This window comes from Caloenas nicobarica, chromosome 32 (assembly GCF_036013445.1).
Source record: "Caloenas nicobarica isolate bCalNic1 chromosome 32, bCalNic1.hap1, whole genome shotgun sequence".
Lineage (NCBI taxonomy): Eukaryota > Metazoa > Chordata > Aves > Columbiformes > Columbidae > Caloenas > Caloenas nicobarica.
The window spans coordinates 2,782,838-2,808,192 of record NC_088276.1 but is presented as its reverse complement, the minus strand read 5'-3'; the positions used below and the strand labels follow the sequence as shown (position 1 = coordinate 2,808,192).

General features: G+C 52.9%; 1 protein-coding gene across 1 annotated transcript; it reads right to left on the bottom strand.

Annotated features, from left to right (window-relative positions):
* Nucleotides 1–10,610: 10,610 nt before the first annotated feature.
* On the bottom strand, nucleotides 10,611–11,570 carry LOC136000360 (olfactory receptor 14A16-like). Its single transcript, XM_065654134.1, has one exon. It carries the CDS (start codon nucleotides 11,568–11,570, stop codon nucleotides 10,611–10,613), a length of 960 nt encoding a protein of 319 aa, XP_065510206.1.
* Between the last annotated feature and the right edge of the window lie 13,785 nt (nucleotides 11,571–25,355).

The window sequence follows — 25,355 nt, the reverse complement described above, 5'->3', positions numbered from 1 at the left end:
ATCTCTGTTTTCTGTTGCTATTGATGTTTTTTTTATTGTGATAACATTGTCATCCCCTTTCTAAATTGCTTTCTGCTTTTCTTTTATAACCACTGGGTGTGTAAATGAGGAGCCACGATCTGTGTGTATTTAAAGAAAGTAAAGGGTCCTGTAGTGACTTGTTTTTCAATATATATTCTTCCTGCAAGGCCTTTTGGAGCTGCAGGGACAGTTCCTGTGTGCATGGGAGGAGTGGAGAAGAGTCCAGCCTGGCAGCACTGCCAGGGAGCAGCAGCGCTTGGCCTTCCAGAGCTGTTCTCGTTCCACTCCCACACTCTCCTTCTCATCCCTTGTGTTGGTGCAAGGCCTGAGTGCTCTGGCAGCCTGGTCACCGTCCTGCTGTGTGTCAGTCCTGTGAGCACAGGCAGGGACAGGCAATGGGCACTGCTGTGACAGAGCTGGCCTCAGAACAGCCTTTCCAGAAAGAAAGGTGATCTCCTATGGGCAGGGCTTGAAGGTTTAGCTCTTTTTCAAAGCTTCACTGTAGAACACGCTGAAGTGACATGCAGATGCAAACATCAGTGTACAGCTGCACAGTGTGTGTGTGCAGGGCTGGGCACACAGCAGTGTCCTCTCACAGCCAGGCCTCCTGCCAGAGACCTGCAGGACCAGCAGAGCAGGGGCTGGGCTGTGCCCCTGTGCACTGGACACCCCATGGAAGCTGCCCCAGGGCATCGTCATGAACTGGCCCCTCACAACCACCATTTCCAGCACTGGCCTTTCTCTCCATCTCGTAGAGGTTGTTCTTCCCTCCATGGATGGACACTGAATGAGTTGTTCAGCAGTCCGAGTTTGTATTGTACAGATGAGATGTGAGCATGCACATCATGTACATGAGGTGACATGAACACGAGTGAGCACAAACACCATGAACTATTCCTTCGGGTTCCATGAAGGCCTGTGGCACAAAAAAGGTCTTGAGGTCACTTCATGGTGGGAGGAACACTCCACGGGAAATCACCTGCATGCAGCACTGGGATGTTCTTCCTTGAATTGAGGTCCCCGTGTCCATTCCTCATGATGTGGGACATCTCAGATGAGTGCAGAGCAGGGTGACACACCACAGGGCTGAGGTGTCTCTCGACCCTTTGGAGTGGCAACAGGAGGTCAGAGAGACACTGTGACTCCTGCCTCTGTGTGTAAAATGGAGAGACTCTGTCTCTGAACATCCCTGGGTGCAGAAGGATTCCATGAAGCCAGCTCAGATGTGAACACCTCACAGAACCCTGACATTTCTGCGTGTGGCTCCAGGAACAAACCCCAGTGGCCCAGTGAGATTCATCTCAGCTGCCTTGGACAGACTCATTGCAAGTGCTCCAGTCTGCTATGTCACCCTTGCCCGTGATTCCATATTGTGCTCTCAAATGTGCCATAGAAACCAGAATGGTTCTGGGGTCCTTAGAAAATGCAGACCTCAAACCCATCTTCAAGAAGAGCACAAACAGGAACTCAGAGAATTGCAAGCCAGCCACCCTATCTCCCTTCCTGGGAAGGGGATGGGACACGTCCTCCTGCAGCCATTTCCAGGAATGTGATGGACAAGGAAAAGATTGCTGAACACAAATGGACAGTGGAAAGAAAGCCATGTTGTGTACAGGGCATTTGCAAGGCCTCAGACATAGTCTCCTTCTGGGCAGAGTGCTGCTGATGGGGCTCAAGAAGTGGATGCTGTTTGGGAAGTCGGCTGAACCATCAAGCCCAAATATCATCAGTGGTACAAAGTCCTCTGTGCAGCCAGTTACCAGTGTCATCTCTCAGTGACCAGCACTCGGGCCAACACTGTTGAACGTCTTTATTCTCCCCTTCTATGATGTAACAGAGTGCACTTTCAGTGCCTTTGTGGATGATGTAAACTTGGGTGGGTGCCTTGAGCAACCTCCCCTGGTTCACCCTGCCCTGAGCAGGAGAGTGAGACAAGATGAGTGAGACAAGGGCTCTCTTCAAACCTGAGGTATTCTGTGATTTGAAATAATTTTTGACTTGGAGATGTTTCTGGAGAGAGAATAGGTAGAAGAATCATAAAAAAAAAAAAAGACAGAAGAGGAGATATAGAAGGTGTTAACATAAATACAGCAGTTCCAGTGAGGAGTGCTTTTCACTTCACGTTGTTACTAAGAAATATATTTGACAAATTTGAACACGGAGAGGAAGCGAGATGGGTGTCTGCAGCCTGCAGGGAAAGAGGGGCAGGTGTAGGACCGTGTAGAACAGCCTGTGATGGAGATGGCAAAGGGCACTGGTGAGGCTGGAAGGGACCAACAGAACCCAGGTCTCTGTCCCCTTGGCCATGGCAGTTGTCCCTGCCACTGAGGCCCAGGAGAAGACATGTTGTCCTCATGGCACTGGGGCCTCGTTGCCTCCTTGCAGCCCCATGGAGAAGGTGGAAGTTGATGTACCAGTGTTGTCCTTCCCTCGGCCTTGTATACCCACGTCCCACGGTCCCAGGAAGAGCCCTGAGCCGTGTGTGAGGGACAGGATTCCCCTTCCCATTGCCTGGAGGTCATGGCTTCTCCTTTCTGCCTCAGAGAGCAAACCAAGGGGTTTCTGAGCATCAGAGGTGAAGAAAAGACTAAAAGGAGACCTCACGGTGGCTACAGCTTCCTCACATGGGGAGAAGGAAAGGTAGGTACTGATCTCTTCTCTCTGGTGACCAGTGACAGAACCCAAGGGAACGGCAGGACGATGTGCCGGGGGAGGTTCAGTTGGACATGAGGAAAAGGTTCTTCACCCAGAGGTGCTGGACACTGGAACAGGCTCCCCAGGGAGGTGTCACGGCCCCAACCTGACAGTGTTCAAGAAGAGACTGGACAACGTGGGGTGTCCTGCGCACGGACAGGAGTTGGACTCGATCCTTGTGGGTCCCTTCCAACTCAGGACATTCTATGATTCTGTGGAATACTAGGTCAAAAGTCCATGTTTTCCTTGCATAGATGAGTTCTAAACATACACATCATATGCATGTCCACTGTGTGCATGTGATGAGATGAACCCAAGGGAGCACAAATGCTATCAGCTATTCCTTAGGGTGCCATAAAGGACAGTGGGACAGAGATGGTGTTCAGGAGTCTCTTCCAACCTGTGTTATTGTAGGATTCCATGAATCTTTTCCTTGGAGAGCTCTTTCACATCAGAATAGACACAGGAAGAGGAAGAAGAAAAGAAAGAGGCAGAAGCAGAGATATAAAATGACCCCGTGTAAATACAGCAGCTCCTCTGAGGAACGTTTCTCCACTCAGGCCCTTCATAGGAAATCTATTAGATAGATTTGATGAAACCAGCTTAGTTTTACCTGCTCACACACTGGAGCACAAGGAGGGTGATGGCTGGGTACGATGTCATGTGCTCAGCTGTGTCTCAGGAACTCATAGTCCAGCAGGAAGCCAATGGCTGTGGAGGGGACTGTGAGTCACTTGTGCCCCTGCAGGGGATAGGCCAACAGCAGGAACATGGCTGGGAAAGGGACTGTGAGGTCACACATACGAGACGAGCAATCAGGCCCAATCAGCACGGCTTTATGAAAGGCAGGTCCTGCTTGACCAACCTGATCTCCTTCTATGACAAGGTGACCGGCTTAGCAGATGAGGGAAAGTCTGTCATGGGGGAGTGAATCCACCACACAGGCTGTGGATGCTGTGCACTTAGACTTCAGTAAAGCCTTTGATATCATATCCCACAGCATCTCCTGGAGAAGCTGCAGCTCAAGGCCTGGATGGTATATCTGAGATGGATAAAGAACTGGCTGGAGGGCCGGGCCCAAAGAGTTGTGGTGAATGGAGCCAAATCCAGTTGGTGGCCGGTCACAAGTGGTGTCCCCAGGGCTCAGTATTGGAGCCAGTTCTGTTTAATCTCTTTATCAATGATCTGGATGAGGGGATCGAGTGCACCCTTAGTAAGTTTGCAGACGACACTGAATTGGGTGGGAGTGTTGATCTGCTGGAGAGTAGGAAGGCCATACAGAGGGATCTTGGCTGACTGAGGCCAGTTGTCTGAGGTTCAACAAGGCCAAGTGCTGGGTCAGGTACTTGGGTCACAACAACCCCCAGCAACAACACAGGCTTGGGGAAGAGTGGCTGGAAAGCTGCTTTTTGTAAAAAAGACCTGGGGGTGTTGATCGACAGCAGTTGAACATGAGCCAGCGTGTGCCCAGGTGGCCAAAAAGGCCAATGGCCTCCTGGTGTGCATCAAGAATAGTGCAGTGGGCAGAACCGGGGCAGTGATCATCCCCTTTACTCGGCGCTGGTGAAGCCACAACTTGAATCCTCAGTTCAGTTTTGGGTTCCTCACTGTAAGAAAGACCTTGAGGTGCTGGAGTGAGTGCAGAGGAGGGGACAAGGCTGTTGAGGGTCTGGAGCACAAGTCTTCTGAGGAGCAGCTGAGGGACCTGAGGGTGTTTAGCCTGGAGAAAAGGAGACTGAGGGGAGACCTTTTCACTCTCTACAACTATCTGAAAAGAGGCTGTAGCATGGAGGGTGTTGTTGTTCTCCTGAGTAGCAAGTGATAGGATGAGAGGAAATGGCCTCAGCTTGTGCCAGGGAAGGTTCAGAATTGATATCAGGAGACATTTCTTCATGGAAAAGGTTGTGAAGCAGTGGAACAGGCTGCCGACAGAAGTGGTTGAGTCACCATTCCTTGTTCCTTAGCCGAGCTTCTAGGAGGATCTGTTCCATGATCTTCCCAGGCACAGGTAAGAGGATGACAGGTCAGTAGTTTTCAGGATCCTCCTTTCTACAGCAGAAACACTGCCACACAGCGCAGCTTGGAATGGACATGAGGAGGAAGAAACGTCACTCAAAGGGTGGTGCTGCGATATGTGAAATCATCCAGAAGGAACATGAGATCAGTCCACCTCCTTGTGTTTCAAGGAACAGAGCACGAGAGTGGAGACACATCAGTCAATGTATGGAAATACCAGGGCGAGAGCAAGGGGAGGAAGCGAGATGGGTGTCTAGAGCCTGCAGGGAAATAGAAGCAGCTGTGGGACAGTGTAGGACAACCTGTGGTCGAGATGGCAAAGGGCACTGGCAAGGCTGGATGTCACCAAGAGAACCCAAGTCTTTGTCCCCTTGGCTATGGCAATAATCTCTGCCACCAAGGCCTATGAGGAGCCATGTTGTCCTCAGGCACTGGGGCACCTCATGGCCTCCTTGCACACCCCAGTAAGGCTGGGAACTGTCACACCATTGTCCTTCACTCAGCATCACACAGCCCACATTCCCCTGCCCCAGGAAGAGCCCTGAGCAACGGGTGAGGGACAGCATCTGCCTTCCCAGGGGCTGGGGGTCAGGCCTTGGCCTCTCTGCTTCGTCCAACAAAACCAGGGTTTTCTCAGCACCTCAGCTGCCTGCACATTACCCTTTGTTTATCTGCCATCATGGCCTCCAATTCTCTGCTCTAACGAGCCCCTGGGGAGGCTTTGCTGGTACTTGCCCTCAGTGGAACTCATTAACACTTCAAGGGACTTAGTACTTTTTTCTTCTGACTTTGACTTCTGGAAAGGTTTGTGGAATCTCCTCTCAGCACCTGAGGTTCAAGGACTCAGCACCAAATGCACCATGGGGCTCATTACACTAAAGAAAGCTCTAAGAAACCATGTCTCTTCTTGTAATTTCCTTCTAGTCTTGTACAGTTAATTAGAGAGGTTTCCTACTATAGTTACGGAGAGTGATTTCAAAAACATTCTAACAAAAATGACGTGTTTTTTTTTTTTTTGTTAAAGGGTATAGTTTATTGTGTTTCAGTGTGGAGAAGAGGTGATTGCAGCATTATCTGATATTGACCCAGGGTCTCTCCTAAGGAGGTCTGGACTGGCTGGAGAAGCTGTCCGTTGAGCTCTGACACCGTGTGGACAACCTTGCTCCTCACCTCCCCAACCCCATCATTTCTCTCATTGGCCACCTGGAACTTGCATCCCTTTTCCTTACCCCAGACTTCTCCACTGCAGTCTGCAGCTGGATGTTCCAGCTCCTTTGCACCAGCTCCCACCTGCTCTCCTTGGAGACCTGGCTGCACACAGACAAAGAGGGACTTTTCTTTACTTTTGAACAAACAAAATAAAACTGATAAGATTCATGATTAAAAGAAAGCACACTCCTCAACTGTATGCCAAGGACAAACTGCCACCAATGAGGTTCACTGTCTCCAAGGCATGCAAGAAATGATTTAGACAGAAAGGAAATTAGAAAATAAACACAATAAAAGAGTTGGCTAAAGACAGAATTAGACAGACTACTGAAAGACAAGGAAGCTTTTAACTCCTAGAACCTGGAAGTGGCAACTGGATTGTTGACAAATGTCTGAGTGATCAAAGAGTAAGGGGAAGGGAAATCCAGATAGTAATACAAGTGCTTGTGTGCAGATCAGCTGCTGGAAATGGTACTTCAGATGCACAGCCTAACAGAGAGAGTGCTGAGAAGGCAAATCTTGTGGAAGATCTGACGTTCTCCTCTTGCTCTTAATGCACATCCTGAAAAGTCTCATTTTGATCTCATGGGAAAACACTGATGCTTAAAGTATTCAAAACAAAGAAAGGAGAATTACAACACCAACAACGGTTGATGCTTAAAGTTGCGAGAAGACATTTCCTGGCTCTACATCTTTCACTTGGTTTCTTTTTCCATCCATTTTCAGAAAATGTTCTCTAGATTTCTATCCTACCAAAGCCTACAGCATTAAGAAAGATAATCCTTGTGTCTTGCACAGAGTCAAAGGCACCAAAAAATCCACTGCCCTGGACTGTCAATGCCGCTTTTTACTCTTGGCACAGCGTGAGTCATGCTCGAACCTGTTGGCCACTCTTGCCTGATGGAGGAAAGAAGGATAAAAAGGTTAATTGAACTGTTCTTTTTACACATGGTCATGTTGACAGTGATCTCAACAGATCTGTGTTATCTGTCTTTCTATGTGAGTATAAGGAAAAATAAATATTTATGTAGAGGTAAATGTATAGTAAAATGCATAGGTGCATCCAGTTACTCATCAAAACACATTTCCTACCAGCACTCTCAAAGGAAGAATCTTTCTTCTGAAAAATTGCTGTTTCGATACTTTCTTTGTCACTCCGTCCCCTGCCCCACTGGCCACTGGGACCAGGGTTCCCTCAGCTGCCTTCCTTGTGCTGACAATATCTTTGGAGAAGCCCTCCTGGGTGCGCTCCCCTTGCATGGCCACTTCAGCCACTGCTCAGCGTTGGCTTTGCTGGCTCCATCCCTGCACCCCCAGGCCAGGTGTCTGTCTGTCTGTCTCCTGGGCAGCCTGTTCCCCTCCAGCCTCCCTGCACGTCCTTCTGCTGTTTGGTCTCCTAAGGCAGGGGGTTGCTGTGCACCCATGCTGACCTCTTGCCAGGCCCTGCTCGACTCCCTGTCCATCAGATTGGCTTCTTCCTGGGCTTTGAGGATGTCATCTCTGAAGATCCAAGAGAGTTTAACAGCCCCTTTGTTCTCCAGGACAGCCCAAGGAGATCCTCAGCTAACTGAAATCAGCTCTCCTGCAGGACTGCACTGTTGTTCTGCAGTTGTCCTGCTTCTCCACCATCTCACAGTCACTGCAGCCATGGCCGCACTCATCCTTCAGATCCCCAGCCTGATCCACCTTGTCTGTCAGATCCAACAGCCCTAGTCAGCTCGTCCAGTGTTTGTCTCAAAATGCTGTCTTCCACACCCTGCAGGAACCTCCTGGGTTGCTTGTGCCCAGCCCTGCTGCCCTCGCAGCAGACCGAGAGATGGTCCAACTTGCCATGTAATCCAGGACCTGTGACCATGAAGCTTCCTCCAAGGCAAGGGCTGTGCACGCCAGGCTCCCCTCTGCACAGAGCTCATCTCCACCTCCTCATCCACCCGCCTGCCTTCCTGAGGAGCCCTGCCCATCCATGGCTGCCCTCCCACCACCGAGCTGTCCCACCAGGGCTCTGCAGTCCCCATGGGGAGCACGTTGCTGCCTGCCCAGCAGAAACGACAGTGCTGGGTAGGAAAGAGGAGAGGCAGGTAAAGGAGCAGTGTCTGGGAGTTTGGCTGTGAGGTGACCCCTGGTGCCAGAAGAGGATGATGCAAGGTGAGGCATCATGGGAGGGAGGTGGATTTTGAAGTCACATCTTTGGAAACATCCCACCTGGGCACGTGGTGAGACAGGCCTAGTCATGTCACCTGGATGCTGGGAAACACCCCCAGCAGTGCTGAGAGCTTGGGAGATGGGAGATGCAGAAGGGGAAGATGACACGGCTGGAGGTGGGTTGTGATGCCACTTCTATTGCAGTTACCTGGGGTAGATGTAGGCAAAGCCAACATGCCTGGATTATTACTTGTGAGGTCACCTCATGACAGCAATGTGATTGGCCAGAGGTAGGCAGGTATCATGAGGTCATCAAGGACACCAGATGGGAAGGCTGCAGAAAGATGAGTGAGCCCCTGGTGAGGCCCTGCCCTGGGCTGAAACCACCTGTACGTGCCATGGGAAACTGTGGCACACGCATGAGAAGCTGAGGGATGTGAGAAGGGACCAGCTGTATGGGCAGCTCCGTGTGTCCCAGCTGGGCCTCACAGGTGGCTGCAGATGTGACCAGGTTGGCTAGACTGCACAGAGGGGAGCACTGGGCACTGTCTGGGCAGTAAAGTCTTGCAAGGCCATCAGTGCCTGGAGGAGCCACCAGTGATGTCACCGAAGTCCCAGAGGACCAAGGCAATGGAATCCAAACTATCAAATTTGAGTTCAAATGGAGAAAACCTGAGCCCATTGGGGAAAAAGTAACTGATGATGGTTATGAATTGTGAGGAGATCGGGGCAGAGAAATTTGGATCATGGAAATAGCCATCTGTGGAAGAGTGGGGAGGAGGGGAGTTCAAGAAACAAGCTGCCCGTGGGGAGGTGGCTGGTCAGTGCTGTTCTGGCCAAATCCCCTGCCTGATCACCGTGATCTCTCCTGCTTATCATACTGGTTTCAGCTGGGATGGAGTTACTTACCTTCATAGCAACTTGTATGAGTTAGTTTTACATTTGTGATGGAAACAGTGTTGGTCCCACCCCAATGTTTCAGTCATTGCTGAGCAGTCCTTGAACAGTATCAAGGATTTTTCTGCTTCTCACACCAACTCCACCAGCATGGGGGCTGGGGGTGCACAAGAAATTGGGAGAGGACATGGCTGGGACAGCTGAACCAAACTGACCAAAGGGGTGTTCCACAACATATAATACCATGGTCAACAATAAAATCTGGGAGAAGAAGGGAGGGGAGGACATTTGGTGTGATGGCGTTTGTCTTCCGAAGTAACAGTTACATGTGATGGAGCCCAGCTTCTCTGAAGATGGCTGAACACCCTCCTGCCGATGATGCAGTGAATGAATTCCTTATGTTTCTTTGATTACATGCATAGATTTTGCTTTACCTATAAAACTGTCTTAATCTCAACCCACGAGTTTTCTTTTGTGTTTCCGATCCTCCGCCTCATCCTGCTGTGTAGCAGTGAGTGACAGACTATGTGGTGCTGAGCTGTCTTTCAGGGTTAAACCACAAAACTAATTAAACTCTGCTCCTGGCTCTTTGCTGTGTGAGTGGGCTCACTATTGTGTGTGCCTTTGGGTGTGATGGCACGTACACACCTTCTTGGTCAATTCTAAGTGAGGCTAGCAAGGAGGAGGAGGACCCGAGGATCTGGAGAACCCCAGGGTTGGAATGTCCAAGTGGGTAATATCTCTGAGTCTGGGCTGACCCAAACCCCAGGTCCACACTGGAGGGACCACAGGGGTGTGTGAAACTGCAAGTAAGTTCTACCTGGGATGTACAGACCACTCGTGCAACCTTCACACCAGATCAGCCTGAGAGGGGCAACAGGACAGGGTCAGTTCTGTTGCTCATGATTGTGTAAGTGCTGCTGTTGGTGTGGTGGCTGTGAGGGTGCTGTTGCCTGTTGGAGTTGGTCTGTGTCAGATTGTCTGTGTCCATCTTTGTTTCCCTGCAGATACCTGCATTTAGTGCTTTCCCTTTGATGACTCCACCTTGGGCCATGTCTCACTCTGCGGGGTCCTGTCACTGCCCACCTCAGGCACAGCTGGTCCGTGTGTATCTCCCGGGCTCTCTGGGCAGCTCCTGATTCCTCTCCTGGAGGATTGTCCTCTGCCCCATCATGCACTGGGACAGCCCAGTCTGACTGTATCTCATGACCACTCCCCATCTCCACTGTCAACAGACAGCAAGGGTTGTGTCTTAAATCACAACTCTGTTGTGAATCAGCTTCCAAGGTGACAACACGCTTTTTCCTCAGGCCCTTTTGAGGGAAATTCCTGGGCCTGTTGTTGAAAACAGCTTTGGAAGAACAACCAAATCTTGAGGAACAGCACTCTCGAGATGTCATTTTGTCACAGAGATGCTATGGGAGACTAAGCTCTGACACAGTGTTAGAAAAACATTTATACAGGTTTCAGGTGTTTTAAAACTATTTATAATGGGTTCATTATTCAGGATAGTGAGCTAAACATGAACAGTTATGTACCAACATAATAACCATAAATAACAATATGGGTAATGCTAACAAAGTAAAAGGGATAAAACAGGGTACAGGCCTGCATTGGGATACAGTTAGACATCATTTCTGGACAGTGATGGAAAGCTGATCACTATTGACAAACGCCCATGAAATCACTTTCCTAATGGACTCCTTGAGCTCCTGGTTCCTCATGCTGTAGATGAGGGGGTTCACTGCTGGAGGCACCACTGAGTACAGAACAGACACCACCAGGTCCAGGGATGGGGAGGAGATGGAGTGGGGCTTCAGGTAGGCAAACATGGCAGTGCTGACAAACAGGGAGACCACGGCCAGGTGAGGGAGGCACGTGGCAAAGGCTTTGTGCCGTCCCTGCTCAGAGGGGATCCTCAGCACAGCCCTCAAGATCTGCATATAGGACAGCACAATGAGCACAAAACACCCAAATGATAAACAGACACTAACCACAAGGAGCCCAGCTTCCCTAAAGTAGGACTGTGAGCAGGAGAGCTTGAGGATCTGGGGGATTTCACAGAAGAACTGGTCCAGGGCATTGCCCTTGCACAGTGGCAGTGAAAATGTATTGGCCGTGTGCAGCAGAGCATTGAGAAACCCACTGGCCCAGGCAGCTGCTGCCATGTGGACACAAGCTCTGCTGCCCAGGAGGGTCCCGTAGTGCAGGGGTTTGCAGATGGCAATGTAGCGGTCGTAGGACATGATGGTGAGAAGATAAAATTCTGCTGCAATGAAAAAGACAAACAGAAAGAGCTGGGCAGCACATCCCATATAAGAAATGGCCCTGGTATCCCACAGAGAGTTGGCCATGGATTTGGGGACAGTCATGGAGATGGAGCACAAGTCAAGAAGAGCGAGGTTGAGGAGGAAGAAGTACATGGGGGTGTGGAGGTGCTGGTCACAGGCTATGGTGGTGATGATGAGGCCGTTGCCCAGGAGGGCAGCCAGGTAGATGCCCAGGAAGAGCCAGAAGTGCAAGAGCTGCAGCTCCCGTGTGTCTGAGAATGCCAGGAGGAGGAACTGGGTGATGGAGCTGCTGTTGGACATTTGCTGATGAGCATGGGGCACTGTCACAGCAGCAAAAGACAGTGATAAGTTAGGGGAGACTTCTCTGAGCAAAGTCAAAGCCATTTCTCATACACCCTACCCTGCTAAACAGCCCCTTGTCCATTTCCAGACCTTCCTTCGGGTCCGTGGCTGAGCCCTGGGTGGTGCTGGCTGGAGGTGCCGTGAGGAGCAGGGCCTGTGCCCGCTGGCTGCCCAGGAGTCAGCCCTGCTCTGCAGCAGGGGGTCATGGGAACGGGGGAACAGGGTCCAGTCCTGGGGTTCAGCTGTGTCAGATGGACCCGTTCCTGGTGCAGAAGGTACTGTCAGCATCTGCTCTCCTAGTGATAATGAACCAGGACGGAACAAGGCAGTTTGAGAGGCTTGTTTTTTTGCAGCTTCCTGCAACTCCACTGGAGAGTGTTGTTGGGTGTCAGAAACCCTCAGCATTTCTGCTGCACTCAGGGAGAACAGAGCGAGTCCTGCGAGACCAGAGGATGCCTGTGGGTCAGTGCAGAATGAGGGCAGCTGGTCTGTCCCTCTGTCTTGCTCCAGCTGCCTTTTCTGAGATGGAGGCTGATCACACTGGCATGTTACCCTGAAAAGCCACTGGGCACTGCTGAGAGCAGAGGGACCCACCTCAGACCATGACATGTCCCACCCTTTCCTCAGGTCTCAGCACCCCACTTCTATCCCAAGACACACACAGCTCATTTCACAAACCGAACTGCATTTCTTCCATCATAGCATCTCTGCACTTCTACATGGGGAATTCAGATAATGCTCATTCCCCTGCCTCACAGACTGCATTGCCCACAGCCCCACAGGTCAGAGCAAAGCTGGGACACGTGTTCCCATGGACACACCTGCAGGAAAGGACCCACAAGATCAGGCTGTGACTGTGCAGCTGAAACTCCCATCCCCAGAGAGCCTGACAGCAAGAACCAGATCACAACAACAGTGACCCAGAGCAAGAAGGAAAATGCGCTGAGGGTGGGTGTGAGAGAGGCCGGGGCAGAGGCAGCCGGGCACTCAGACAGCGTCACCCTTCCCCAGCTGTGCAGCCACCTCCCACACACCACCATTGCCGGGCAGCTGCTCTCAGCCCCTGTGCTCTGCAGAGGGAACTGGAGCTCTGGCTGCACAGGAGCTGCTTCATGCCTTGGAGCCCCCGGCCCTGAGGGCAGAGGCTTTGCTGGGTGGGAGAGGAGGCGAGGGGGCTGCTCACAGGAGGGATCTGCACTGTGGGGGATCATAGGGAGTTTTCTGTGTTCTACCTCCCATAACAATTCCAGGTTTAGTTACCTCTCATTTCTGATCATTTCCCTGCTTCCTGGAGATTCTCCTCCTGGGAGGTGTTTTCCTGTCCATGTCTTTTCCCTGTCAATGCTCACAGACCCCATCCTAACCCTCTGTGCCCTCACACTGGCCCTATAGATCCTGCCTGTACACAGGGCACTGCCTGGGGGCATCTTCCTGTTTGCAGACTGGGGAAAAGGACAGGTCAGACTAAGACTGACTGGTATAGCCAATGTGATGCTGGTGCTGTGCACAGGCAGAGCAGCAGCTGAAGGGATGTTATGAGGCTTCTGGCAGATGTAATGATTAATCGGAGTTGCAGTTCAGGAGTCACAGTGACTTGTTTAAGCATGAGAGCTCATTTTCATTTTTTCCTTTCCTGCACCCCCCAACCCTTGGGATAGGAAACTGAAAAAGCAGGCTCAGGAAAGCCCCCTATCTGTCTGGTAATCCTTGCACTGATCTTCTCTTTGAGGCATCACCTTGGAAAAATCCTGGGGATGACCTGGAGCTGTGAGGAGCCCTGACCCACACAGCACCCCCTCAACAGCAGAAGCACCTTTCCTGCCCTGATAGGGGTGGCTCCTTCCCCCCACAGCTTCTCCCCACAGCACCATGGGGATCTCCCCGGGCAGGCTGAGCGCTGACCCTGGCAGGCGGCAGAGTCCCTGTCCCAGCACAGCCCTGGGGTGCAGGGACCCTGCTCTGCAGGACAGCCCTGGGCACCCCTGGCTGCTCACCCAGCTTCACAGCTGTTCAACATTGCCTGCCAAGAGCCCCCTCCTCACAGATCCCTCAAGCTGTGCCTGTGCTAACTTTAAGAGATGCCTCCAGGAGCTACAGCTGCATTGCCCTGCACCCACAGACTTACCATAGCAAGGCCTGCAAAGATTTCTCCTCCAGCGAGCTCTCAGTCATCCTCCCAGTCCTGACCACCTTTAATCTCTCTCTGCCTTGCTCGTCTCCCTGAGATCCCCAGGCAGAGCCCTCAGCCCTGCTGCGCTTTGCAGAGGAGCTGCTCCTGGGCAGAGCTGTCTCTGTGCAGCGCTGCTGCTTGCCATGAGCTCCCTCTGTGCCAGGAGCCCAGCCCAGCTCAGCAGCACAGGAGCAGCCCATGATGTCCCTTTCTCTGTCCCCTCTGGGCTCCCTCCAGCTGTCCCTGGGGCTCCAGGGGCACATCCTTTGAAACAACATGAAGTAATCAGTGATGTTGATTCTCTGTCTTCTAGCAGTGACACTTCTTGCCAGCATTGTGTTCTTTGTATTAAAAAGTAAATTGGTATGAGAATCACCTTTTCTTGTCCCATCATTAGGCAGGACACCAGGAATGTTACAGCAAAGGATCTAATTTTTCCAAATTGGGGGAGGAATATGTTCCCCAGAATGAATTTAGGCATTATATTCTGGGTTTATACTCCTAGGTCTAGAGAGACATTCAGCAATCTTTGGCCATCCCGTGACTGTGCTCTGAAGCAAAGCCTTTGCACACATGGGCTCTTGGACACTTGGTACCAGGTTTCCATGGGGCAGGTCAGAGGTTTCCTGGTGCCACAGCTGGGGTGGTTCAGCCCAGATGTGAGGCAATGTCCTCAGCCAGGGACCTGACTGGGTGAGCTGGAGCTGTCAGTGTTGCAGACAGAGCTGTGACACGGATGGAATAAACTGCCAAGGCAGGGTGGCAGAAGTTAGTTCATCTGGTCTTCAGGGACAGCAGCCTCCAAGCACAGCAACAGTCCAGAGCAAAACTCAGTCTAGACCTGTAAGGCTATTAAGGGTCACCTAATGAGCTGTTACTTCTGCAGGAACAGTTAAAGGAGAAACAAAGACACTGGGTGGCCACCAATGACTTTAATAAGAGAAAGAGGTGAGAATCCCTGTGTCCTCTTCTCCTCTGTCTTCACCAGCAAGTTCTCTCTGGCCTCTGTGACTGGAGGCAGGAATCTGGACGAAAACAACCAGCAGTGGGTGCAGATCAAGTCAGGGGTCACTGGAACTAACACAATCCTTTCCAGTCTATGGGACAGCAGGGGCAGCATCCCAGGAGCTGAGACAGCAGGACAATGTCACAGTGAGGCCACTCTCCACCTTCTTGGAAAGCTCATGGAGACTGGGGGGACTCCCTGACCACTGGCAGCTCTCGCACATTGTGTGCACTTTTCAAAAATGGCCAATGGGTGAGCAGGGGAACTGTGAAATGTGTTATTGTGATTCGTGTCACTGTAAGAGTATATCAGGGGACAGAAATAAGTATTAGTGTACTAGCATTGCGAAAATGCGCCAACAAGAAGTTAAGATAAGTGCACTGACTTAACCAATTAAGGCATGGAGCAAGGACACTGGATGTTGTGGTTAGGTAGCACTAACGACTTACGTAAAGAAAAGGATATTGCCGTTAGGTAACGCTAACGACTTGCTTAAAGAAAACCTGCTTTACGCATGCACCGAATAAAGAGTAAAGAGGCTCCGCGGGTGGCCAGGCCGAGCTCTGACATGGCGCCCGTCAGGGCTGCCCTGAGCTCGAGCAGCCCCCGGCCCAGCCCCAGGGCCCCTTCCTCTCTGCCCCTCTCCCCGTCCCTCCCGTCCCCCCGGCCACCCCCACGTTCCAGACCCCGCGTCTCCGTGGCACCACCCGCTCACACAGTCAGTATCCCGGGCCGTGCCGCTGGAACGCAGCCATGGGCCATCCGACTTCCCGCCACCACCGCCGACCGCGTCCAACCGTTGTGGCCCCTGCTGTACCCTGGGCCACATCCCCCGCCGTGGGGCAGAGGCCCCACCAGACCCAGCACCCGCCATCCTGACAGGGGCTGAAGAGGCCCCAGTGTCTGAGAAGCTTCATCTGTGCTCTGCCTCGTGGATGGTGGGAAATGCCCCGTGGCGCTGGTTACAGCAATGGAAGCGGAGCCGCTGGCAGCGCAGAGCCCAACCCATCGGGGCTGCTGAATCCTGGCGAGATATTGCTGCTGGGCTGGAGAACCTGCCTGTGAGAGTGTGCCACGTAGAAGCTCATGTGCCCGAGAGTCGGTCACTGAAGAACCTGATCCGAACAACCAGTTGGGGGATCGAGCTGCCCAGATTGAAGTGTCTGAGGTAGGTTTGCACTGGCAAGATGAAGGTGAATTATTGATGGCCCATTGGGCCCACAGTGCCTCAGGTCATCAAGGAAGGGATATAACACATAGATGGGCTCGTGAACGAGGGGTGGACTCAACCATGGACGCTGTTGCTCAGGTTATTCACCACCATCGTGAAAGACTGGCTATGATCAAGCAAGCCAAGCGGTTAAAGCCTGTGTGGCATGGGGGGTGATGACTGAAGTGTAAATATGGGGACGCCTGGCAGACTGACTATATCACACTGCCACAAACCTGCCATGGCAAGAGCTCTGTGCTTAAAATGGCAGAAGACACTATCGGATGTTGGGAAACCTACGCTGTGCCCCACGGCACTGCCCGCAACACTGTCCTGGGCCTTGAAAAGCAAGTCATGTGGTGAAACAGCAACGCAGAAAGAACTAAGCTAAACAACAGGACTCATTACTGGAACATCCTCACAGACGCTTGGGCCAAGGAGCACGACAGTGAGTGGGTCTGTCACATCCCCGTCATGCACCAGCCTCCAGGAAAATGGAGTAGTGCAACAGACTGTTACAGACTATGCTCCGAGCAATGGGTGGTGGAAATTTAGAAACTGGGATTCAAATTTAGCACCCAGGTGCCCAGCGCTGAGCTGACCCTGTGCCTCCCAAAGTGACAGCCTGACCTCCCTGCCCAGGTGAAGGGTCACAGTGGGGCCCTTTGTGACCTCACATTGTGACACCCACTGCCCTGCCTGTGCTCAGCGCAGCTGTGGCCCCAGCCCACATTGTCCGACAGGACGGCGACGGGACAGGGCAGGAGCACGGAGCTGGCGAGAGCCCCCGAGCGTAGCCCACGTCTTTCAGAGATTTAGCAAATCATTTTGGTTGGAAGTGACCCTTAAGACCATCGAGTCCAGCCATATCCTAACTCTAGCTGCCCCAGGCAGACTCCCCTCTGCCCCCGGCAGACTTGTGCTGAAGACTCCCCGAGTGCAACCCAAGTCTTTCCCAGCTGCCCCCGGCAGACCCCTGGCATTTTGCCAAAGCTTCCCCCTTCTCCACCTATAACTCTTTGCTTGGACCCACAAGATGGCAGAGAAATATCTCGACACCACCAGGGTGGCCCTGGAGGAGGACAGGGCTCCCCAGGGGAGCGGATCTCCAGTGGAGCCCCAGGAGCTGTGCATGGCCCAGCAACTGGAGATGGGTGAGTGAGGGGCCCTGATTGTGTGGGCAGGGCGGGGGCTCAGCGAGCGCTCCCTGCTCAACACCAGGATCACGTTTCCCCACACGCTGGCAGGGCGGGTCCCACGAGTGGTGGTCATGATGCTGCCTGAATGCCAGGGCTGCTCCGAGCTGGGAGCCGGCTGCAGCACAGCCTCTGTGGGCAGAGGGGACCCAGCTCCTGCTCCAGGGCACGGGCAGCAAGAGGCAGCAGGGCAGGCAGGCGGCAGCCGTGCTGTGGGACAGAGACCTTTCCTGCCCGTCTGAAGCGAGTTCCTTACCCGCTGCACTAGAGGCTTTCCCTGTCTTGCCTGGGGTCTGCTGGGCACCCTCCAGCCCTGACACGCTGGGGGTGATCCAGTTCAAGACTCCAGAGGGAAAGGAAAGTTGCCCAAGCCACTGAAGTCAGAGTGTGGGTTTGTTGCGCTTTCGGCAAAGTGAGCAGGGGAACACACTATTTTCCAAAACTGTGCCTTCATCAGGAAATTTCAAGGGCAGTGTGAGGCTTCCCATAGTGTTTCTGTGTTGGAGGATAGAGCTGGTGCTCTATCCTGGGTGCTCCTGTACAGAACTCAGCTTTTAAATGTGCTTTTGTGCAATAACATGGTCTCATCTCTCTTCCAATGTGCTTTCTTGGCAGTCGTTGCTGAGGGAATGGCTCCGTCGCAGAGGATCCTCTTTCCCCCGCAGAAGATTTGCATGGGCTGGCAGCACAGGCAGAGAGCTGGAGCGGGACTGCACAACCTGGGCAACACGTGCTTCCTCAACTCCGTCCTGCAGTGCCTGACCTACACCCCGCCTCTGGCCAACCACCTGCTCTCTGGGGAGCACAGCCGGGCCTGTCAGTACTTTTCGGAACTTTTCCTTGTACATCTGTTGGGCACTGCCCAAGGGCTCCCAGAATCTGGAAGCTGATCAGCTCCCTGAGTTGGTGTTCTTTGAACACTCAAGCCTAGAAGTGACTTGTTGTACCTGGATGTATTCATCTTTAGAAAGGCACCTGTTTCTAGCCCGGGCTCTTGGTCCCTATTCCTGCAAGTTAATCTCCTTCGCTTATTGCACAGAAAGCTTCCGTCAGTTCAGCATCCCTCTGAAGAAAGTTTTCTGTGCACTAAAACATCTCGGGCTTGTTGGGACTTGGGCCCCTTGGGAGGAGTGGAGAATTCTTAGAACTTCTTAGGTTTTCCATCACTGTGGATATTTTGGAAACCTGAGGAGCTTCCCTCTCTCCCTCCCCATCTCCCTCCCTCTCCAGGTGGCCAGGAAGGCTTCTGCATGATGTGCAGAATGGAAGCGCACGTTAAACAGGTCCTGCATTCCTCAGCCAGTGCCATCGAGCCTTGGGCTGTTGTTGATGTTCTCACACGTAAGTCAGTCCAGCTGCTGTGACATGTTTTATGCCATTCGCGTAGGAGAGAACTAGTAACTTCTTCTTTCTTAGAAATAGGAGAAAATTTCGAGCATGGCAGGCAGGAGGACGCCCACGAGTTCTTACGCTGCACCGTGGATGCCATGCAGAGAGCTTGTCTGAGCGGAAGCAGCGAGTAAGCACAAGCAAATTGTCTTTCCAGCGTTCCCAAGCCCTTTGGACTCCTTGATGTCCTCCCCTCAAGGAAAACTATGCCCAGGGCTTTCAGACAAAGCCAGGCTCTTGGAGGAGATAACTCTCTGCCTTCCCATTGGTTTGCAGCTTGGACATCTCCTCTCAAGCAACTACCATCGTCCATCAGATCTTTGGGGGCTTTCTGAGATCCAGAGGTACTTTTCCACAGCTACTGCTCTCCTTGGAATCGTCTGTGCCCTCCTGTCTGCCTGCGATAGCAGCTGATCGTGTGATTGGCGCAGTGGGTGTGAGGAGCGTAACCCGGAACAGTCTCTTGACTTCCCCTCTCGCTGAGCGTTTCCATTTGCCTTCCAGTCACGTGCTGGAGCTGCCAAGCGGTTTCCGATTCCTACGAGGCCTTCCTGGATGTTCCTCTGGATATCAAAGTAAGAGGGTTTGTAATTGTGCTTCAAGATGTCCCAAGGCCACTGGAGCTTTCCAGAATCTACACAGTTGGCTTAAAAATGTATCCGACAAACAACGAGAGAGCTTCATGGTGGGCAGGAGGTGGAATGGACTGTGTTCTCCTGCAGAGGCCTTGGCAGTGGTCTCCCTGTCGGTGCTGGTTTCAGCTGGACAGGCACACGTGCCCCTCTCTGCACTGTGACGTACCCTCCTCCTTCTTCCCTTGCCCTCCCTCAACACCTGTCTGGCTCCCAGGCTCATGGGGGGTGTTGTTTCCATCACTGGTGGCCCGCACACCATCGTAGCTGAACTGTGCGGTGCCATGAAGAGGTGGCTCTGGGGAGTGCTGGGAATCCCTGGGGAATGAGGGAGATGTTCAGCATCACACCCTCTTTCTGCCTCCTTCTGGACACTGCTTGCGGGTTCACAGTGGGTCTCCTCAGCGTCATCGAGCTGTTTTCTTGTGTAAACTCCTCCTAAGTGTTTGGGCGAGGGCATTTCCCAGAGCTCAGGGCTCTCCCTTCTCACTCCTCCAGGCAGCCGCATCTGTCACCGCAGCTCTGGAGGACTTTGTGAAACCCGAGCACCTGGATGGCGAAAACTGCTTTAAATGTAGCAAGTAAGATGATTACTAATGACATATTAATACTAGATGCTGCGTGAAGGTGTCATTGAGCAGAAGTCATGTTTTCACATTGGTTTAAGGCACAGTAATGAGAGGCAGGTTTTTCAACATGGCCTCATGGTACTGAATAGCCTTAAAATAGCATCGGGATGTGTGAGACAGGAAAGGCTGTCTGGCCTTTGGGGAAAAAATGGTGCGTTTCAGCCCTTGGCTCTGTACTTGCTTTCAAGGTGTGACAAGATGACTGCCGCCTCCAAGAGGTTCACGGTCCATCGCGCGCCCAAGGTTCTCACGGTGTGTCTGAAGAGGTTTGAAGCTTTCACCGGCGACAAGATCAGCAAGGTGTGTACACAACTGGAGGGCAACGTTCTCTTCCTGGAGCGGGTTTCCCAACGCCAGACGTTCTGTCACAAGCAGCTCATGTTGAGATTCTCATGTTCCCTTCTGGGGACAGTTCCCATGGGAAGGCAAGCGTGTCCTCTGCTCCCACAGAGCTGCTTTGGCCCAGATCAGTTTCCTGCCACCCAACCCATGACATGTTGCTTTAGGGAAAACCAAGTGCTGATGATTCCAAACGACGCATTTCTACACTTCTGGCCTTTAGCCTTGAGAGGCTGTGTCCTCAAATGTTTCTGGATCATTGCTGAGCCCTCCTGCTCTCTCCGTAGGTTGTGGAGCATCCCCAGTACCTGGATCTTCGCCCGTACATGACTCAGACAGCTGGAGAACCGCTCCTCTACTCCTTATACGCCATCCTGGTGCATGGAGGTGGCAGCTGCCGTGCAGGACACTACTTCTGCTACATCAAGGTGAAAAGCAACTTCCTTCTGAACAAGGGAAAAATGTATCCCGGGGAAAACCAACTTTCCTGGCCGTGTTCTGGCAGCCAAGGATCTGAGTGGAGAAGGTTTCCTCAGGGGCTGGATTGGATTTGTTTTGGAACACTTGTGGTTTGGCAGGTTTTGGCTTGTGTTTTTGTGGAGAAGCCATGCCGTTCATCTCCAGATACCGACACTCTTCTTTGCAGGCCAGCGATGGACTGTGGTACCAGATGAACGACGAGACTGTGGTTCTTTGCGACATCGACACAGTTCTCAGGCAGCAAGCCTATTTACTGTTTTACATCAGGTAATCACAAATTTTAAGCTGTGTTCAGAATACGTTTCCTTTTCCTGGCTTTGCTATTTTTCTTCAGATCCTCTGGAGTGTTTCTGTCATAGCAGACAATTACCACCTGCATCGTTCAGCCCAATCAAATTTCCCATTTGTGGTCTTAGTTACATATTCTCTCTGTCATATAAAGTGCTCCAAGAAAATGCCTGAACCCAGAAGAGGCTGCAAGAACAGCCCTCAGCAGAGACCCCTCTTTTTTCCCCAGGTGCTCTGATTTGGAAGTTGGACAAAGGGCTTCTTCCTCACCGGCACCATCACACGCCCTTTCCCTTCTCAGTCAGTGGGCGGCCGGCAGCAAGCAGGTGGGTTCTGTGGGACCGCAGGGTCTGCCCTGTAGGACTAAGGTGGCTGTGGGGAGGTGGTCAGGGCACCAGATGGACAGCGGGTTTCTTTCAGGGATCTTGGCAGCGCTCTCTTTTCCCTCCCACACAGCAGCTTTCTGCACATTTGCAGCACGGCTCCCTCTCCCAGCATCCCACCTGCATCCATCCCATTTGGACTCCTTGGCCCATCTGCAGCCTCCAGGAGCCTTTGGGAGGCCCTTAGCTGTTCCCTCACAGCTTCTGGGGGTTCCGCACTGGTGGGTCCTGTCAGAAGGAAAGGGCAGGAGCTTCTCACAGCTCTCTTTGTAGGACATGGCGGGGGGCATGGAGGACTCTGCAGAAGACAGCAGCTCCTCCGCACCAGCCAGCAGCAGCCAGCAAAGCCAGGCAGGTGCTCGGGAGGCAGCTGCGGGCCGGCTGTGGCCCATCTGGCCAGGCAGGATCACCAGCAGCTCCTCCATGGGCTCCTGCTTGCGTCGCTTCTTCCACGACTGCGTCAGGCTGGAGTCCAGAAGGAAAGCTGCGCGCCCGCTGCGCTGTCACCCCCGCGACCACGTGCTCCACACTGCACGAGAGGACAGCAGCAAAGAGGAGCAGGGATTCAGCCCTTCTGCCCACTGCCAGGAGAACGGTGCCAGGGAGAGGGCCCGGAGCAGATCCCCGCAATGGGGCAACCATCTCCGCAGCTGGGCTGTGGACACCACGGACTATGAACAGTCAGACGGGAGGAGGGGGAGAACCAGTCCCCTGGGCTGTGACCGCACTCACAGGGATGAGGCAGCTCCAAGACCCTCCAGCAGCAGCTCCCAGTCTGCACCAGCACCTCCAGTGCCCTCCAGCAGCAGCTCCCAGTCTGCACCAGCACCTCCAGTGCCCTCCAGCAGCAGCTCCCAGGCTGTTCCTGCCCCCAGAGCTGCTCAGGAGCAAACCCGCCCAAGGGAGAGAGGTCGGAGCAGATCCCCGCGGCGGGGCTATGATCTCCGCAGCCGGTTTGTGGAGATCACGGAGCAGCATCGCTCAGTGAGGAGGACACGGAGCTGGAGAACAAGTCCTCCATGCTGTGACCGAGCCCTAAGGGATGATGCAGCTCCAGGGCCCTCCAACAGCAGCTCCCAGTGTCCTTCCGCACCCAAAGCTGCTCAGGAACAAACTCAGCCAAGGCAGAGGGAGCGGAGCAGATCCCCGCGGCGGTGCTATGACGTTCACAGCCAGTTTGTGGAGATCACGGATTGTGACCCCTCAGCACACAGGGGGAGGAGGAGGAGGAGCAGGAAGGCTTCAGTGCCCCGGAGTTACACATCAGAGAAACAGCCAGTGGTGACGGGGGCAGATTGCAGCCTGGGATGAGGGAGGACACAGTATGTGACACCTGCGATGCTGGAGAGGAGGAGGAAGAGTCCAGGAAGCGCCAAAGCTGCCCAGCAGGGACCAAGCTGCCCCAAGGGCACCAGCAGCCAGTGCTGCCTCTGGCCAGGAAGAGCTCAGAGAGCCCTTCCAGAGCCAGGGGCAGCTCTGCCGGCCGGCCTGCCTGCCCACAGGCCCCTCGAGGAGGAGCTGCAACCTGCACCCACGGCTGGGATCGCTTCTCAGAAACACTCACTGAGCGCCAGTGGGCAGAAAAGCCAAAGCCACAATTAAAAACAAACTCCTGTTGGCCTCGCATGTGTCATTTATGGGGTGTTTGCTTCTCTGTGGGTTTTGGGGCCATTGGTGAAATCCCCAATCTGAGAAGTCCCTGTGATGGGGTTTTGAGAGCTGTGTGCTGTGTGTTCCCATCTTGCCATCTCTTCTGTTTCAATGTGGAGGTCGAGTTGTAAGAGCCATTGAAGGAGGAATGTTGTTTTTACAACTGATCTGACACCTGACCCCAGCGGGGGGTGAGGGATGAGAGACATCAGACTATGAATCCTTAATGTAAAACAAAGTCTCTTTGAAATAATCCCAGAATACAAACTGATTACTGTATTTAAAAAGTTAAGCTAAGTGATAGGGTAACCAAAGAGCCAGGAATCCATATTTTAATAAAATCAATAAGGTCAGAGAGTTGTTAGAATTAGATGAATGAGACAGGTAAACTGAGGCAGGTGTCGGGTAGTCTGTAAACCCTGCAGTATCCAACCAATGGGGAGCAGGGGAGGGAATTTGCAGCTGGGATTTGGGGGGGATCTAAGCGGAGGCTTTTTGCCCTATTCTGTGTACCTACTTCTGGGCAGAACACCCGGTCTTGCAAAATCATTAATAAAATATGCTTTGCTGAGAGATCTTGCCCGGGCCTATTCTACTGGCAAGGTGATTGTTTCCTATAACAGGCTTTAGCAGCAGAAGGGAGGCAGGACAAGAGGGCCCATGAGGTCAGAAAGCACAGCAGACAGCTGGTATGTGGGGTCACGGGCGCCAAACCCAGCTCGGGTGGGAACCAAGAGGGTCCCCTCGTGTTCAGGGCGCAAAGCGCCATCTGTAGCATCTGCCCGTCCTTTTGAGTGCCCAGAGCCTCCTTCCTGGGGCCCAAATCCTCATGTTCAGGGTCCCAACGTGCCTTTTATCACCCACGGCCTCTGACCAGGGCCCACAGTTTCAGTTTTAGGTGGAGCTCGTTGCCTGGCAACAACAGCCCAGAAGTCTATGGGGAGTCAGGGGACCCAGGACAGCCAATGGCATTTGAGGAGGCGGGGCAAGTCATGTGGTTGATATGTAACCAGCCAATCAGGCTTTGAGGCCTGCAGGAAAGGTGGCGAGAGTTGAACAAACTGGGCAGCGTTCAGGGGCGGGCTGTGCTGGCTGAAACAATCACAACTGGTGGGAGTGCAGCACATGGATGATTGACAAGTAGTCTGACCCATCACTTGGTAGGGGGGGAAATGAGAAATCCCAGCCGGCCAATCACAGGAAACATTACCTCAGGGCAGGGCGGGCACTGTGGGGGGAGTGACCCCTAAGGCAGCCAATCAGATCCAGGATCACCTCAGGGGAGGAGACTGACAGCCCTCCCGCCCAATGGCAGCGCAGCCCAAGCTGAGGAGTCGGCGGCTCTGCGGGCGGCCAGGCTGAGCTTTGCCGTGGCGCCCGTGGAGCTGCCCCAAGGCTGAGGAGCCCCCGGCCCAGCCCTGGGGCCCTTTTTCCTGCAACTGGGGCCCCGGGGATGTTGTTGCTGCATCTGGCTCAGGTGTGTGTGGGCTGCTCTGGCCTTGTTCTCCTGGGCGGGGGGAAATGGTACCGAAAAGTCGGCAAAAAGGTTCTTTAACACAGTTTGGAAAGTGGTAAAAGCAGCACTTTTGTTACAGCGCGCCAGACACTCGCAAGATTGCTCCTCTAATCGAGCGTGTGTGTGATTCTCACTTCTTGGTATTTCTTACATACACCTATTGCATATTCGTTTCTATGGCTTGGTTGATGCATCAAACATGAATTATTTCCATAACCCCGCCATAACTTTGCTGAAGTCCATCCTTGGTACTCGAGAGTCTTCATCAGGGTCTCTGGTGTCCCCGGTTTCTCCCCAGCTGGTATCCCCTCCATGTCGGATCTTGACCTGGTTTCTTGATTGTGCATTTTTTCCCTCTTGCTGTCTCTCTGTCCTTTTATTTCTTTTCTGTCTTTCTGTTCTAATCCTGGTCCCATCTTTTCTCACTGTATCCCCCTGTCCAGCTGCTGCCCCTTCTTTCCTCTCTCTCTTGCTCTGTTTTTCCTCTCTCCATCTCTCTGTCCCACTGCCCACCACAGTTGTTTATTCCTTCAGTGCTGTCCTGCCCCCTGTTCCTTTGCCCTTTCTCGGTCACTCCATCCCAGTCCCGGTGTATTTTTAATTTGTTTTTTCATCTCAGTCCTGAACCATTACTACTTTTTTTCTTCTTCCATCCCTTTGTCCTGCTCCCTGCCCCTGTCTTTGTCTCTCCTTCCCTTTGTTCTGCTGCCCATCTCATTTCCCTTCCTGCTCCAGCTCTCTGTCCTGCTCCCTGCCCCTCTCATTCCCTCTCTGTTTCTCTGCCCTTCTCCCTGTCTGTCCCCCGCTCTGTTTTGCTGTCCTGCTCCCTCTGTAGTTTTTCCACTCTCTCTGTCA

Coding starts and splice junctions, on each gene's coding strand:
- LOC136000360 (XM_065654134.1), bottom strand. CDS start 11,570: ATGTCCAACAGCAGCTCCATCACCCAGTTCCTCCTCCTGGCATTCTCA.